This window comes from Cavia porcellus, unplaced genomic scaffold (assembly GCF_034190915.1).
Source record: "Cavia porcellus strain 051 isolate PalLab524CR breed Dunkin Hartley unplaced genomic scaffold, mCavPor4.1 scaffold_10, whole genome shotgun sequence".
In the NCBI taxonomy this organism is placed as follows: domain Eukaryota; kingdom Metazoa; phylum Chordata; class Mammalia; order Rodentia; family Caviidae; genus Cavia; species Cavia porcellus.
This window is the reverse complement of record NW_026947493.1, coordinates 72,148,670-72,165,901: the sequence shown is the minus strand read 5'-3', so window position 1 is coordinate 72,165,901 and position 17,232 is coordinate 72,148,670. Positions and strand designations below refer to the sequence as shown.

The 17,232-nt window shown below is 33.1% G+C and overlaps 1 protein-coding gene across 12 annotated transcripts in view; it reads right to left on the bottom strand.

The window, feature by feature from the left end:
• Vps13b (vacuolar protein sorting 13 homolog B) overlaps positions 1-17,232 on the bottom strand; it is a 683,809-nt gene that overhangs the window by 403,452 nt on the left and 263,125 nt on the right. For all 12 annotated transcript variants that reach the window (XR_010050305.1, XM_063257835.1, XM_013143877.3 and 9 more), the window contains 2 exons: positions 14,726-14,835; positions 8,201-8,345 (listed from right to left, as the gene is read on the bottom strand). Coding sequence is in view for 11 of the 12 variants with exons in the window: in XM_063257835.1 (XP_063113905.1) it covers positions 8,201-8,345; positions 14,726-14,835 (255 nt within the window). In the remaining variant the exon portion in view is untranslated. The remainder of the gene's footprint in view (positions 1-8,200; positions 8,346-14,725; positions 14,836-17,232) is intronic.

The window sequence follows — 17,232 nt, the reverse complement described above, 5'->3', positions numbered from 1 at the left end:
TGGAAGAATATATCATGTTGTATCTTGCTGGATTTTATCATATGTGGTAGTATAAACAAAAATTGTTATGGGCAAAGAGACAATATAGAAACCACTGTTCATTTTTTTGTTAGCTGTTTCTAAATACTGTACAATGCTTTCATCCACTTGAATGGTGTTACACTGTCTTGATATGTTTGATGCTAAAGCATATGAAGTTATATTCAAATATTTCAAGGAAAAAGACACTATGGTAACTACTATTAAGTCTGGTTATTTGGTGGTGAAGCACTAGGTTGCTGAAACTGTCATGCCAAACCTGTATTGTCTTTTATCCAATTATTTCTTTTTTAAACTAAAGGGAAAAAATAAAAAAAAAACTAGCAGGATATCTTATAGTAATTTTTTTGATTTCCTATTAACTTGATTTGAAGTCCTGTAATACTCCCACTATCTTGTTTTGACTGATTAGACTCTGTTCCGCTCTGTATGATAGTATTAAGTATTAGAGTATGGGCAACTACTTTGAAGGCAATAAGATTCACTTTGATACCCATCCTGGTTTTACTATTATCCTCTTTTGAGGCTCTGTAAGGTTTACAATATTTAGGTTTTATTGGTCTTGTTCTCTACTGTTTTGTTCAACTTTATAATACCTAATGAGATAGACAATTCTTCTTAAGGAAGCAAGAGGCATTATGGTAACCATTGTTGATAACCTTGCACTCTGTTTTTACATCATGTGCTATGTCTATCCTTGGTTTTGACTGACAGCTTTGTTTGATCATGTTTGATTTTATTCTTGCAAAAAAAAGTAGTAAGATCTATGGGAGCAATAAAACCCAAAATGTGTAAATTTTGTTGTAATAAAGAGAGGAAAAAAAAAGTGCCCTAAAGGATACAACAGCAAGTGTGTTTAGGTGTGTTAAATAGATGACCATATTAATATTTTTGATTGGATCATTGAACACAACTATTTGCAGTTTCACTGTTTGAAAGTTCACTTTGTATGCTTTGATCCTGTGACCTAAATCACCGTTTCAAAGATGAATCTATTAACTGGTGATATCTTATTGTTTTTTTTTTTGTAGTTCTGTATTACTTGTACCCTTACACTGTTTTGTTTTGTTCTGTTTTTTTCTCTTTTTCCTTTTAAATAAAAAAAAAAATGAAAAAAGAAAATGGAAGAATATGCCAGAAGTTAGACCAGGGATAATTTTGTAACCCTTGATAAGGAATTCAGATTTCACCTTAAATACAATAAGAAGCAACTAACGTGTTTTAGGCAATAAACTGCATGGTCTAATTTGAATTTTTCAATGAGATGACTGTCATCTACAAATGAAAAGGGGTAATTGAGATCAGAGGGTGAGACGAAGTAGAATGATATCAGTGAGACAAATAAGGAAACTCCTGCATTATTCTAAACAAGAAATAATGTGGCTATGCCACGGGTCCCAACATACAAACACACAGAAAGATTTAAGATTCTACTTGAAAGGTAGAATAGATAGAAACAAGAGAAACTGGCCAGGTATAAGGTCGACGACCACAATTTAACACTGAAACACATAGTAAATGTTGGTAGAGAAGAGGTATGCAGTTACATATATCTAAAAAGGGAGAGATAACAAAATAGGTTAGATGAGACACCTGTAAGATCTGGTTGGAAAGAGAGGTTTCTCAAAAGTGGACGTGACACTTTAAAAGAGAGAAAAAGAAAACTGAAAAAAGAAGTTAGACACACACAAAAGAGAAGAAAGCATATCAGTGTGAAATAAATATTAAGTAGACATGTACCACACTTCAAGGACTGTTAGATTAAAATGCTTCATTATGCTTTAAGTGTACAACTTTCCTTTAAAAATTCAAATATCAAAAATATGTTTAACTTCTAAACTGTTTTTTCTCATTTTAAGGAACTTCATCTTATGTTGGGGGTGCTATAAAACACAGTAGTTATATGTATATGTTATTATCACTTCATAATAAAAGAAAATTGGGTTGTATGAGGTTAATTGAAATGGAATGAGAATATGGTCAAAAACTAAGTTTTTTGGTTCCTAGTTTACTGACTATAGGTTAGATAACATTTAAAGCTTTAAGTAACTTGCCATTGAACTGCAATAATGCCTAAGACTTTTCATCAAAATACAAACTACATTAGATATTATCACTCTTGAAAGCCCCTCGGGAAATAATGGTTGTTGGATTCTGCAAGTCAGCGTGACATGGCATGCAAAATTGCATTTCAAGCTGAGCCAACCAGGAAGATATATGTCATCACTATGTGACATTCAGAAACTTCATCTGGAAACTATAATCTTGTTCTAACTGCTAAAAGAGGGTGAAAAGACTGCATACAAAACGATTTGGTTGAGTTTTTGCTGAATGCTTGCCAGTTCACATAAAAACTAGAACACTACACTTCCAAAGAACTCCATATTTGAAAAACGTTGCAAAGTGCATATTAACATCAAATATGTTCTAAATGTACTACATAACTAATTGAACTACATTTCAAATCACATTACAAAAACACTTTATTCCTGGAGAAAATTTCTTTATAACCAAATAAAGTTAGAAAATTAATAAGCTGTACAAAGCAGAACTAAATTGTTCAAAGTTGTGTACAACAACAATTCATCCTAGTTCTTTTCCTCTAACTGAATAAACTCAAGGTTAAAAAAACAAGACAAAAAGTCTGGAGTTGCAGATCATTAATAGGGTACTAAACCAATATGTGCAACATCTTAGGTACAATCTCTGTCACCCAAAAAAACAAAAACACTTGTAAAGTTTGCAATCTATCTAAAACATATTATGCTTGCAAGATTTTTTCTCCCTTGAACCCTATTCTTGCATCCAATGTTTTCACAATCCACTTATCTACCTCCAATTAAAACAGAATTCTGTATGTCAGAATATTATTTAATCCAAGCATTATATAATCATGTTTTGACTATGTTGTAACTGTAAAATGAAAAACTGGTAGATAAAAACTGGAATAGATGACTAATTCTGAGAAATTATCTTTACAGGTATGTTTCTGATACCCTTTCATTTTCTAGCATTACATCTCATCCTCCTAAATACTGGTGCCCTTACCTGGTATGATATTGGACCAGTAATAGTACATAACCTGATGTACCACTGTGACTGTCCAATATGTGAGTACACAATCCAAGACAAATGAAGCAAACTCTCCCTTGGTACATTTACAATTGTGAGAAAAATCTATTTCACCTTAATCAAACAAAGTCAAGTGAGTTCAGAGGAACCACAGCCATGTACACTTATGTTCAGTAGAAAGTCCTAAGTGAATGTGAAAAGACAAAGTCCTGACAGTGTACTCTGATACTAAGTTAATCCAAAGAAAAGATCTTTTTTTGACTTTTTGGCCTTTTCTGACCTTTTTGGGGGTGAGTCAATAACTACTTCTCTACTTCCTTGAATAAAATTTGTGTCTTTATAATTAGAAAGTCCTAATTTAGAAATGTTTACTACTTAGTAAAGAAATTACCCATCAATTAGGGGGCAAGCTAGGCAACAGGTTATTAGTTTGCTACACCATGCCCTGGTAACATCATTTATCCAGGCTGCACAGATCCAGGGAAAGTTTTGAACTCATTTCTGTGCTTCATTTTTTTCAAGAAGTATTCTAACTCATTGCCTTCTGCGCTCACCTAGCTCTCAGTCCTTCCATTACCACATTCACTGATCATTATGCCCTGAGCCTGCATATATGGAGATGCTATTAACTTTTTTACTCATGTAATCCTTTCTTTACCCAAGATTTCCTGAAGTATTTTCACCAATACTCTTCTCAGTTTAAACTGTGTGATACACTGCAAAATCATCAAAACATCATGAGGCTGAGAAAATACACTCTTAGTATGAGGTCAAGTGGCCCGGGAATGTTTGTAAGGAATGAAGGGAAATGAGGAAGGAGGAAGGGCCTACATACACAACTTTTTCAAGAAATCTATACAGACATTACAGTATGTCTATAGATATGGTAAAGCAGGACAAAAAGCAAGATTAAAGACGAGGAATAATCTGTACAGCAAGATCACAGCAGGCAGTATATAATATAAAATCTTATGCAGAGTTGTGTTTTTAATGTTCTGGAGAATGGGTTATTTGCAACATGGGTAAAAATAAAGAAAAATTTGTGTAGGGTAAGTATTGTTCTTATTAAGGGAATGTAAGATATCAGGAAATATATATAATTCTCTTGAGGCACATCCCTGTATTTTTCACATATAGGTGTAATTCCTTCTACAAAACAAACCTGACATTGTATTTTACCTTCTTATTTTTATTGTCAGTTTAATATGAATTCCAAGTCTGAACTTCATTTGAATTTTAAAAAATCACTTTAATCACAAGCAATATTTCTTTTAGGATGGTTTTAATAGGGAGACTTTCAATAGAAGTATTAATAGCATTTCTCCCAAGTCACTGATATATTTTCAATCTATAATTTTTAAGAAATGTGAGTTATAAGCAAAATGAGTCATCCCAGTACAACAGATCATGTAAAAATGTTCAAACCATTTTTGATTTGACTTTGAATGTTGAATAGGTTATGTTCCTAATTATAGCGTGGAATTCGTATTAATATAGAAGAAATACATTTTTGTGTTTTTATGCATATTAGAAATTGCTTGCTTTAATCGTACAGTTTAACTCAAAATTCTAATCCTGTTGATTAATTAGATACTTAATTTCACTGGAAAATTTAAACATGAAGGAGGGTATACATGTAAAACGTTGTTATTCATTTTATTCTCAGGAATAAATTGTTAAGTAGTTTTGCCTTTCAAAGAACAGAAAATGCTTCAAGGTAAAGTGAAGCATATCTGTTGTAACAAATCTAAAATAAAAGCAACTTAAAGCAAGAACCTGTCTAAAACAAAACAACAGCTGGGAGTAATGGTACATGCCTTTAATTCGAGTACTTGGAGGCTAAGGCAAAAGGACTGCTGTGAATACAAGGCCAGCTTGGGCTATAGACTAACTTCAAGGCCAGTATGAACTACATAGCAAGAATTTGCCTCAAAAAAACAAAAACAACAAAAAATAAAACAAAACAAAATAAACTTGGAAATATTCAGAAAGCCATCAGAGAATTTAATGAAAATATAGATTTAGAAATTGGGTTTTTCCCATTAGCATACTGTGACAAAAAATTATTGCTATTTCTAAACCAACACTTCATGGGAAAAATATTAACAGTATTCTAATACTGGAGTATTAAGTTTAAAATATTACTTGATTTTTCTGCACTAATTCTGACCACTCAGGGTAATTTTTAATTACAGAGCGTTTTAAAGATTTTTAGATGACTACTTGTTTTTGGTATGTCAACTATAGTGTAGACAGTTGTAGACCTAGATTTGAATTCTTTAATACTTTACTTTTCTTATTTTTCATCTAACCACCTTCTAGCCAAGAGTATATAAACAAATGTGGGGCACAAATAATTTTCAAAGTGATAAGGAGTCTCTTTTCTTTTACTCATTTCTGTTCAGTGAAATTTGGACTACATCAATTGTGGAAACAGTTATCCCGAATCACACATGAAGCCTGGCAACAGAGGCCGCCGTGACAGAACACGAAACTAACTGATCTGAGAAGACTAGAACACCTTTCGAGCTTTCACATAAGAGATAAAGCTTAATCTTGTTTAAATCCTTGATATTTAGTCTTTTCTGAAATACTGAGACAAATTTCATTCAGTCTTAAATAATATGACTATATTATTAAACTCTTGCTTAGACTTTAAGTAGCATACTTGAGGTCAGAAAACATTTAAAATAGCCTATTTAATAACAAAAGTTTATTCTCAAAATTCCCACAAGAGGAAAAGGGAAGTGAGTGTAAAATTTTTCATTTTCTGTAATATATACAAAGTACACAGCGATTTTTATACACCAGATAAAAATTTGGGAAATACTGTTTTTTTTAAACTTGGGTAGCAACATCAGTGATTCAGGAATCATTTAGGAACATATCAGAGAAAAAACTAAACAATAGTGGTCCAATTTTGAGTCTCATCTAGGATCTTAACTATGTACCTGTAAAGTAATACCAGTTAAAGAAAAAAAGGCCCACTCATGCTCTGAAGAGAGGGTATTTCCCTGGAAATCCATCTTGTCAACTGTAAGGAAAATTTCTCACTATCTTAGTGCTAAGGGAATGGATTGCAAATTTAGAATAATTTTCTGGTTAAAAAAAGAAGACTGTAGCTAGCTGGTTATATGTTAGGTATTGCAAAAAAAATAACAGACGAATAAGATGATACACACTTGTTACTCAGGGCTGGGTATGTCAGTAAGGAAAAAGGATTACAGACTCTGGTAGTAATGCCTAAGGAGGATGAGGTAGGAGGACCAATGTTCACGGCCAGTCTTTCTCAAAGATCCTCAAAATATATGTGTAACAAAAGAGAAGAGGGAGGAAAAGAGTAAAGAAGAGGCAGAAGAAGGAAGGAAGGGAAGGATAAATAAATATGGAATGACTATTATATTCTAGCACTCGGACACAACCCCAAACCTATTTGGTTTTATTTTAAGATAGGAGCCAGATTAACTGGTTGAGGTTGGCCTTGGACATATGATTTCTTCCCTCAGCTCTCCAAGTACTAGGATTACAGGTGAGTACCTCCTGACCACCACCTCTTAATAAATAATTGCTAAAAATGAATTTATTCTCTTTGCATATAAACCATGCATTTTGTGGTATGTACAGTGTGGTCTATCATCCTAGCTCCTCAGCAATCTAAGGCAGAAAGACTTCAACATCAAGGCTAGCCTTGGCAATTGAGTGAGACCCTATCTCAAAATAAAGAAAAAAAGGGCTGAGGGTGTAGTTCGGTAGTAGAGCACTCACTTAGCATATTCAATGAAGAAGAGAAGTGATATTCATAAATTCTTATATAAATTTCAATTTTAAGAGAAACTAAAATTTGAAAAAAAAACAGCCCAAGTCTCTTGAAGTAAAATATAATTATAATCAAGACAAGTTATAAGCCAAAGGTATAAGGTATACTCTTACATCTAAAACTCAATACAAATTAAAGATTATCTATGATAATAAAATAGTAAGAGAATAAAGAGATTATAGATATTATATAAAATTCTAACAATTCCATGCAGTAAACAAAAGTTATTTTACAAAAAGAAATAACCATAGACTTCCATATAAAATTCCTCAAAAATTATTTCAGCATTTTTTTAATTGTGAAGTGTGGTAGGAAAGTGACACTAAATGTTCCTTAAATTACACGTGTTGATTTGATCTTTGTGTACATAATCCTATTTTAAATTTAGAAGGGTATGGATTGTGTATTATGTCTGTCTTTAATTTCACTTAAAACAATCTTGATCACAACAATTATTCAATGGTGATATCAATTTTTTGAAAATTTAAATCTTTACCAATATGGATGAAATATATATGAATTATTTTAAAAAGCTAAACATTTAAGGACATATGTAAAATTTCCTAAGGAAGAGTGGCTCATCATAAAAGTTAAAGCTGAAAAACTATCATTTAAAATGAAATCATAAAGTGCTCTTCTAAGTAGCCGGGGGTTTGCTCTTCTCTTATATAAAATATGATAAATCACTTTATTGAATAATATACTTTATATTTGCATTGATTATCTGAAAATGTGAGACAAAGAGGAATAAAGAAGACTGAGATATACTGTTTTGTGGTTTTCAAGAATTTATGGATAGAAGAGACACTATTAGGAGGCAATGCTACGTGAATCTTATTTCTCGGTATCTTACAAGTAGAAGTAGTGAAGGCTTTCATTCCCAACTTTGTTTTGAGGATATTTGCATAGAGAATAGTCATCTGCTTGCTAAGAAAAGTTTAAGTGTGTTGTGAGTTTTAAAAAGTAAAGATAAAGTTTTCCTGTGGATTGGGCAAGACTTTTATATCATGTAGAATTTACTTGTTAAAGTTCCTATCAAGTAACACTGTCTAATGTACAAAGATAGCTCTGGTCCTCTTTATACCACCCTGTGGGAATTGGGCTAATGACATGAACACACTCCCCAAAAGCTTGTACTCTGATTATGATGGTGGTTGTACCTAACAGAGCACTATGTCTCCATTCCTGGAGTCTCATTTCTGTACCCAGTGTCTTGGAAATTGTACAGGCTAGCTTTGTTTAGAAGAAATGGTACCATTTTTTGACACATACCTGTTAGTGTTTTTGTCTTTACAGGACTGCTAGCATATTCAGAGGCCTGGTAGGACTGCTGCTTTGCCAGTGGTGCACTTCCAACAGAAAGCTCATCCTCTTTCCTTTTGCTAATTGGTGTTACAACAGGAACAGATACGACAGGCTGGTGAGAAAGCCAAAATGAAAAAATTAGTTATTGACTTTTTAAAGTAATGAACATTTAAGTATGGTATCATTAGTATCAGTCCCTCACAAGTTGGGGCTGATTATTATTCTAAATTTCTCCCTTCTGTCTATCCTCCCTTTTTCTCTTGCTTGATTGGTAGGCTGGTTGGTTGATTGATTCATTCCTTCCTTCTTTCCTTCCTTTGCTCCTAACTTCTTTCTTTTTTTTCTTCCTTCTATCAGACTTTCTCTCTTTCCCTTTTCCCTTCTCTTAGCCCCTCCTTTTTCCCTTCATCATTCTAGCTCTCTTTCACATATAATTACTTCCTTATAGTCAGAGAATATGTAACATGGACTCTTTGTGGATGTGAATTCTTGACACTGCAAATAGTCCCAAACCTTATATACATAGTCAGCTCTCCATATCCATGGGTTGCGCATCTGTGATTTCAACCAAAATCTGAACCAAAAATACACAAGGGGAAAAAGTCTTGCATTTTTGTGAAATACGTACAGATCTTATATCTTGCCATTATTTTCTAAATAATAAGAGTATAACAACAAGCTACATAGCGTTTACATCCCATTAGGAAATAAAAATAATCTAGGGAAGATTTAAAGTGTATGACAGAATATGCATAGGTTACATGCAAATACTATGCCATTTTATATAAGGGACTTAGCATATGCAGATTTTAGCATTTGAAGATGGTTCTTGGAGCCAGTGTCCCATGTTTACCAAAGTACAACTGTATTATGTTTTTTAAAAACATACATACTGATAACATTGTTTAATTGATAAATTAGGCATAATGAGAAATAACTAATAATAAAATAGAACAATAATATATTTCAATAAAAATTATTTAGAGATTAATAAGTTATTTATCTGTGGAATTTTCCATTTAGTATTTTCAGGTCATGGTTCACAATTCTATATGAAAACCAAAAGAACTGGCAAGTACTCAGGTAAGATATAATAAGGTAGGGCAAAATCGAAAGTAAAATTCCTTAGAAAATTATGGCTCCAAGGAAAAGAGAATGTGAATCACTATAAAATGGTAGTTTTATGAACATACCATATATCTATAAATGTATTACACAACCCACTAGTTTATAAATACTGAGAAATCTCTACATTTTGTATGACAAAGTGGTAACTATAGCACATTTAGAAAGCACAGAAAAATAGAGAAAGATGGAAAATATTATGATCCTATATTGAATGAGTGCTGAGCTGGACAACAACAGCTGTTTCATCTTTATTCACTGAAAGTGTGATGTTACTGCTGATGACTCCCAATACAATCTTGTCAGATTTTTGGCAAAAAAAAAAAAAAAAAAAGAAAAAGAAAAGTTTTTAAAATTTGCTAAAGGGTCACAGACTAATATTGAATTGGGTGGAAAACAATCATCAAAAGTTGGGTTTCAGCCACAAGTGAGAGGGAAATTATAGCTTGGAAAACAACAGAAGATAACTGTGATCCAGCTGTTGTAGAAGGTGGGTATAGTACAAAATGGCTGCACTTCAGAGTAGTCCAGGGCTATTTTCAACATCAAAACAAAGTTTCACAAATAATGTAAATAGGAAAGCGAGGGGAAAGGTAATTTTTTTTTTTTTTTTTTTTTTTTTTTGTCTTTTTCTGTCTTTTTGAGACGGGGTCTCGCTATGCAGTTCAGGCTGGCCTTGAGGGCATTTTGTAACGCAGGCTGGTCTCGAACTCACAATGATCCTCCCACCTTAGCCTCCCGAGTGCTGGGATTACAGGTGTGAGCTACCACGCCTGGCTGGTAAAAGGTAAATTATCTTACAAGTTGTTAAATGGTGTGAGCAAAAGTATTAAGATATCTGAAAATGATAAAATAAAAAGATTTTATTTAAAATGCCTGGTTTCGTATTGAGAATTTAGTCAAATTGACAATAATTATAACAAATAGAAGTACAGAAAGCTCTTAGATGACAAACTCTCAGCATATTTGAAGCTTTTATCATTTAAATCTCATTTTTCCATAAAATATCACTGTCAAAGGAGATGTACAATTACAATATACATTACATATTTAAAATTTCTAGCACTTCTTGAAAAAATGTAAAAATAAAAATTAACTTCCTCACCTATAAAACTAAAGGAAGCAGAGATGTATACTGAAAAACCCCTTAAGTTGTAGTCATTAGTGGCTTTAAATTCCCTTAAATTTCTGACATTGATATAAGTGGAATATAACTAAGTACTCTAAGAAACTACAGTTAAGCTCAGGATTAAAATTAATATATAATAACGAGAAAAATTATGTGCTGCCAGTGTGATACTCAAGCACAGTAGCTAAAATATAAGGCTAATAAAAGCCACCAAACTGGCAAAACCCACTGGTAAACCAAAAATTTCTTTACCCCCAGTGGCTGAAATGGACTGCATTTTCATATAGGTAAAAATATATTAAAATCAATCAAAACTGCTGAACATGAGCAAGGCTCTTGTATATAGTTATATTTAAAATACCTATAATGGTGTCTAACAGGTCCTTATCAATAATAATGAATGACTGGTAATATAGGTATTGCACATCAGCCACCAAGAGATACTGGAGACGTTAGATCAGTGATTCCCTCCACTGTTCTAGAAATGTAACTTCTCCAGTCAAACTATAAAAAAAAGCAGTGTTTACTTTCAATAACTCTAATAGCTTATGATTTTAATCTAAAATGTCCTCTAAAAGCCATTTTGTGAAAGCTTGGTTACCAGATAACTGGATTATGAAATTCATCCATGGATTATTCCCAACAGGTTAATAATTTGATGGTATTAAGAGAAGGAAATTGAAAAGGAGGTAAGGCCTCATTGAAGGGTTGGGTCATATCTCTGGTCCCTTCCTCTCTGAGCCCTACCTGCCATGAAGTGAGCAGCTTAGCTCCACTCTTCCACCATGATGTTCTCAATCACTTCAAGGATCAAAGAAGCCAACCTTGGACTCAATTCTCTGAAACCAAAATAAATCTTTTCTCCTCTAAACTGATTCTCAAGTATCTGGTCACATTGATGAAAACCTGACTGATACAGTAGCTTTCTTTAATCTGTCTTATCTTTTCTCTGTTAATGTTTCATTATCACAAAATACCTGAAGTCTCTCATACCTTCTCTTTCTATAAGGTACCTTTCTTTTACTTTCTTAATCCAAGAAATTATATATGGCCGAAAGTTTAGCCCAGTGGAATAAGCACCTGCCTGGTAAGCATGAGGTTGTAAGTCTGATCCCTGGTACAAAAAAAAAACCTGAGAGACCCCCAAGCAAGTTGGTAAAACATACTTTTGAGTGTGTCAATTGGAGTATTTACAGAGAAGAATGGACAGCACACTGAACATAGAAGACCAACCCTGACAGAGGAGGTCACTATCCAATAAACTTGCAGGGTGGACGGAATGAAAAATGGTAAGAGGAGAAAGTCTGCCACCATTTGAAAAAACTCTGTTCTACGTGAGCGGCAGTATCTTTTACTACTCCCATACCCTATGTACATCAGACAGATTTCTTCAGTCTTACAAAATAGGCTTACACCAGTTACTCTCTAAGGAACTTCTAAGCTTGCAGTCTAACTTGGTTTTGCCTTCTTGATTCCACTTTGTGTGCTGTGAAGGTGGGGAGTCTAGGGACTCATAGGGTCTTTATAATAAGCTACATCTCCATCCTTTTAATTTTTTTTCTTTTATTATCAGACAAAATCTCAGTAAGTAGCTAAACTGCCAGGGCTTTTTAGTAGTGCTTAATTATATATAATGTTAGAAACTGTTGATGAAAATTTAAATTGTGCACAAGTTTTTGAAGCAATCCAGCACCATTACCATCTTAAACTATGCCTTCAAAATGCCAAAAATATATGCCTAGATCTGTTAAACATGCTTCTAAAAGTATAGTCTTAGTAAGAATGAATAAAAGATTTAATTACAAATGAATATTTGTTAGCTTACTAACATATGTAAGGCTTCTATTTTTGAACATATAATCTAAAACTTTAACTTAAAAACAGTACTGATAAAATATAAAGAGCAGAATGCTTGCATGTGTTCGGGTTCAATTAATAAATGTCTAATTTACTTAATTAAGCAGCTACAACACTCTGGCCATCAGGGTCACCTAGGGTACACTGGAGATAACAATATCAACATCAAAATAGGAATTTATAATGAAGACAACAATTTATAATGAAACATTTTCTCAGATAGTTCCTTACAATTAGTTTCACTTCTGTATCACACATCCTCTACATTCTACTGCACTACCTTTCTAAAAGCCACCACTTTGTATCAGCTTTCAATAATTTCCCATTACCCTTCAGGATGTCACAGAATTACAACTAAAATCCTCTAGAAGATGATTTCCAATTTGTGTGTGTGTGTGTGTGTGTGTGTGGTACGGGGGATTGAACTCACGATCTTGTGCTTGCCAGGCAGACATTTATGAGCTAAATAACCCGGCCCATGATTTCCAATTTTTACCAGTCTCTGCAAGAAGAGTTTACTCTACTTCAGACCCACATATGTTCCTTTCTAACATCAACTTGCATATTCTTTGTCTCTGTTCAGATAGTTCTGTTGCAAACAACAACCTTTCCTGACTGGTTTATGCCATGATGCTAATCTTAATTGTTAATTGTACCTTTTCACATATCTTCTCTATTATGATTTCTATCTACATGTCCCCTCAAAGCCTCATGTACTTATAGGTGGGGAATTTTGAAGGTGACTGGATCATGTGGTGGGATACTCATCTGTGGATTAGTCCACTGATGAGTTTATGCCTAAATGTAATATAAGGAGGTAAAGCCTGGTTGGATGAGTAACTGGAGGCTTAGCCTAGAAGGGTCTCTATCCCTCTCCTCTTTGCTCGTCCCCTCTCCCCTCTCCCCTCTCTCTGTCTGCTCACTGCTGCCATACCATGAACTGCTCCTTACTGGCTATGCCGCTTTGCCATGCTGCTCTGACTTACAGCCAACCAACTATGGACTGAAACCTTTATAAACTGTGAGTTAAAGTAAACCCTTCCTCCTTACAGATGTGGGTGTCAGTTATCATGTGTAAACAATGAGAAAGTAGCTCCTTTTTTTTTTCCACATAATTCTGGACATACATGTGGATAGCATATACTAGAAATGATATGTCTGTATTGCTGGACATTCTAAAATATACTAAATAGTGTGTTCCTAAAATAAAAGATACTACCAGTATTAAGATTTATTTTGGTAGCCTTGGTATCTAGCACATATTTAATATTCAACAGCGCCTTAATAAAATGAAGACTGAAGGTGGGGAAAGGATGGCAGAAATTTCTAAAGGAAGTATGCTAAAGTGAAGAAAAACCTAAAAAGACACTTCCCTAGGGTCTGGAGATATAGCTGAGTGGTGTACCACATGCTTATGAGTATATCGAATGCCCCAAATTCAATTCCCAGCACAATAAAGAAGGAAGAAAGAAAGGATGGAAGAGAAAGTGGGAGAGAAAGAGAGAAAGAGAGAGAAAGAGAGAAAAAAGAGAAAGAAAGAGAAAAAGAAAGGCTGGCAAACGTGCAAGCTTGGATTGTATCTTTCACTTAATATTTTACTTCTCTTGAATTATAAAATCAAATATTCTTCCTATACCCACTAACAGTAATTTACTTTAAAACAAAAGATATCGAACTATTTCATACAGAATACTGCAAAATTACAATGAGGAAATATAATCCCATACAATGTAACTATGAACTCAACAATTCTCAATACTACCATTTACTATCTATGTGACTGCAGGCAAGTCAGTCTCAGTGAATATCAATTGCTTCACCTGAAAACCAACTGCTACAGTTACAGTTCATATCCTACTAAAATCTCATTTAAGTATTCTAGAAACAACAATCAACTACTGCTTCTCTTACTCTGCGACTTATGCCTTTTTTTTTTTTTTTTAATTGGTTCCGGGGATCGAACTCATGACTGCCTGCTTGCAAGCCAGGCGCTTATGCCACTGAGCTAAATCCCCAGCCCCCTGACTTATGCCTTTTTAAAGAAGAAGATATCTGAACATTTTGCAGCAAACATCCCATTCCCAGGATTAGGCATGTAATGCATGATTATTAAATAAACCTAGAAAAGTAAAAGAAATGTACAGATTATAAAAAAAAATTAACATTGAGCAATGTCTGTTTGCAAGGACGAAAGAAACTCTTATGCTGGGCAACAATTTCTCATAAACAAAATTAAGGAACATAAGTTCTTCAAAGAAGTGTGTAGTATACTAAGAAATTCTGGTAAACCCATAAAAAAATTAAATCAAAAGGCATGTATAAATCCACTAAATAACTGATAAAAATATTAATCATTAAAAGAAAAAACAAAAGTCTTTTACCTGTTGCATATGTCTGCTTGTTCGTTTCTGAGGCTGGTAGATGAGCCATGTGTATAAGATTGGGTCAATATTAATGGCAAATCCTTGTACGCTACAAAGAAGTACTGCACCTGCAAAGTAAGATTAAAAATAGTACTAATTCCTCATATGAGCAGTTAAGTTGATATCAGTTTACAAGTAGGATAGCTACTGTTAAAAGATAATAATAAGAAAAAGCAGGAAGACTAATAAGTGGCAAGATGTGGATGAATTCAAACCCTCACACAAGAGATGGCAGAACAGAAAACTGGTTCAGCTCTTTTCAAAGCATTATGATGTTCCCTCAAAATATTTATAAAAAAAATACAGGACTACATAATGACCCAGTGTATCTCTTCTTAGGCACAAACCACAAAGAATGGAAAATATATGTCTATACAAGAACTTGTGCTCCATTTTACATAACAGTATAATTTAAAATAGCCCAAAAAAGTAAAAACAAATGTTCATGAATAAATTAATACTTAAAATGTGGTATACACATGAAGTAGAAAATAATACAGCAAAAAAGGAATGCAGTACTCATATATGCTACAGAACATATGAATTGTGAAAATGTAATAAAACCACATCACCCACACATACAAAAACACCCAAGTATACTGCATTATTCTAATTATAGTAAATGGCCAGAAAAGGTTAAAATACAGAGGAAAAGACAGTTTACTGGTCTCCACATACAAGAGAAAGGCGAAGGGGAAACAACTACTAGGGGATACATGATTTTTATAGAGAATGATGAAAATATTCTGTAATTAGAAAATAGTGATAGCTATACAACTTTGTGAATTAAATCATGCTCTGGTAAGCAAAAAGTGTTGATTCCGGGCTCTACCTCATAGATATCAAAATATGCAGATCCTGAAGTCTCTTATATAAAATGATATAGCATTTGCATATAACCTATTCATATAATCTTGTATACTTTAAATCATCTATAGGTTAATTATAATACCAAATACAATAAAAATGTTACATAAATAATCATCATACTATGTGGTATATTGACTAATGATCTTAAAACTGTGTTCATGCCCATTTCAGAGAGAAATTTTTTTCAAATATTTTCAATATATATAGTTGATTAAATCTGTGAAAGTGGAACCCACAGATAAGAAAGGTCAAATGTATACTAAAACCCACTACTTAAGTAAAATAATTAATTTATATAATGCAAATTAAAGCTTATTATGTGCATTATTTATAGTAATGTCTAACTTTTATGAAAAATTTTTATATTGATAGAGTAAAATATTATCTTTCTTATTTGTCGGTATGATAATCCTAACTCATTACTGGAAAAAAAACATAATAAACCATTTAATTCATTATTATAAATTACATATTTTAATATCTTCAATATCTTCTAATATCTTTTACTATAAGAATTTCCTAAATGAAATACAAGTTAATAGTCTTAAAAACACAAAAAGTTAAAAGGTAATTTTATTATTTTATCCTATCACTTTTTTTGTTTTCTGATACAGAGTAGCTAACATGAAACTCAGCTGAAGGTGAACATCTCATTCTTAATTTATGTACAGTATATATAGGCTATAAAGAAATTTTTGCATTTTAACATATATTTTTTCAACATAAAAATTATTAGGTCCACATTATGAAGATCCTTTGTGAGGAAGAGGCATGTTTGTTATCATATGGATTTAAAGACTTAGAAATTAATCAAGCACATGCCAGGAGATAAAACAAACAAACAAACAGAGACGGACTTTAAAAAAAAAAAAACCCATACAATTCTATAGCATTGTAGATTTGTTAAATAACTACTATTAGTATGTACTAATAATGACTCGGGAGAATCCGAAGAGAGATAAAGAGGAAGTAAAATCGAGAGAGATTTTCCTTTTATTCAAAGCTTCATGCAGAATTTTCAAATAAGCAAATTTGCCATGTACATGCCTGCTCCTGACTATCGCAGGTTCTACTTCTTATAGGGGCTGAAAGTCAGAACAGATTCACAGACACATGTAAACACTTGTTACGTACTAATGCTTGTGCTACTGAGCTACGATTGACCAAACAACATACAAGAAAGGAAAGATGGAGAGAGAAAAGAAAACTGCAAAAGGCAATTCATAATTGAAGCTACTGGAAATTTCAATTTAATATTTATTGTACTTTCCCATCACTGTGACACTATATTGGACACCTACAATTTAAAGGAGAGGTTTATTTTGGCCTATGAATTATTGATGAGTCGCTTAGTGACTGGCTGGTTCCAAGGCAGAAATGGCATGGCAGAAGAGGATAGCAAAAAAGGTTTTTTTAGCCCATAGCAGCCAGGAAGCGAGAGGTAAAGAGTGGAGCAGAGAACAAGATTATACCCTTCCATATTTATAGCAGCACAATTCATAATAGTCAAATCATGAAGTAGCCTATATGTTCATTAACAGATAAACAGATAGAAATAATGTGATATCTACACACAATGACATATTACTCTGGCA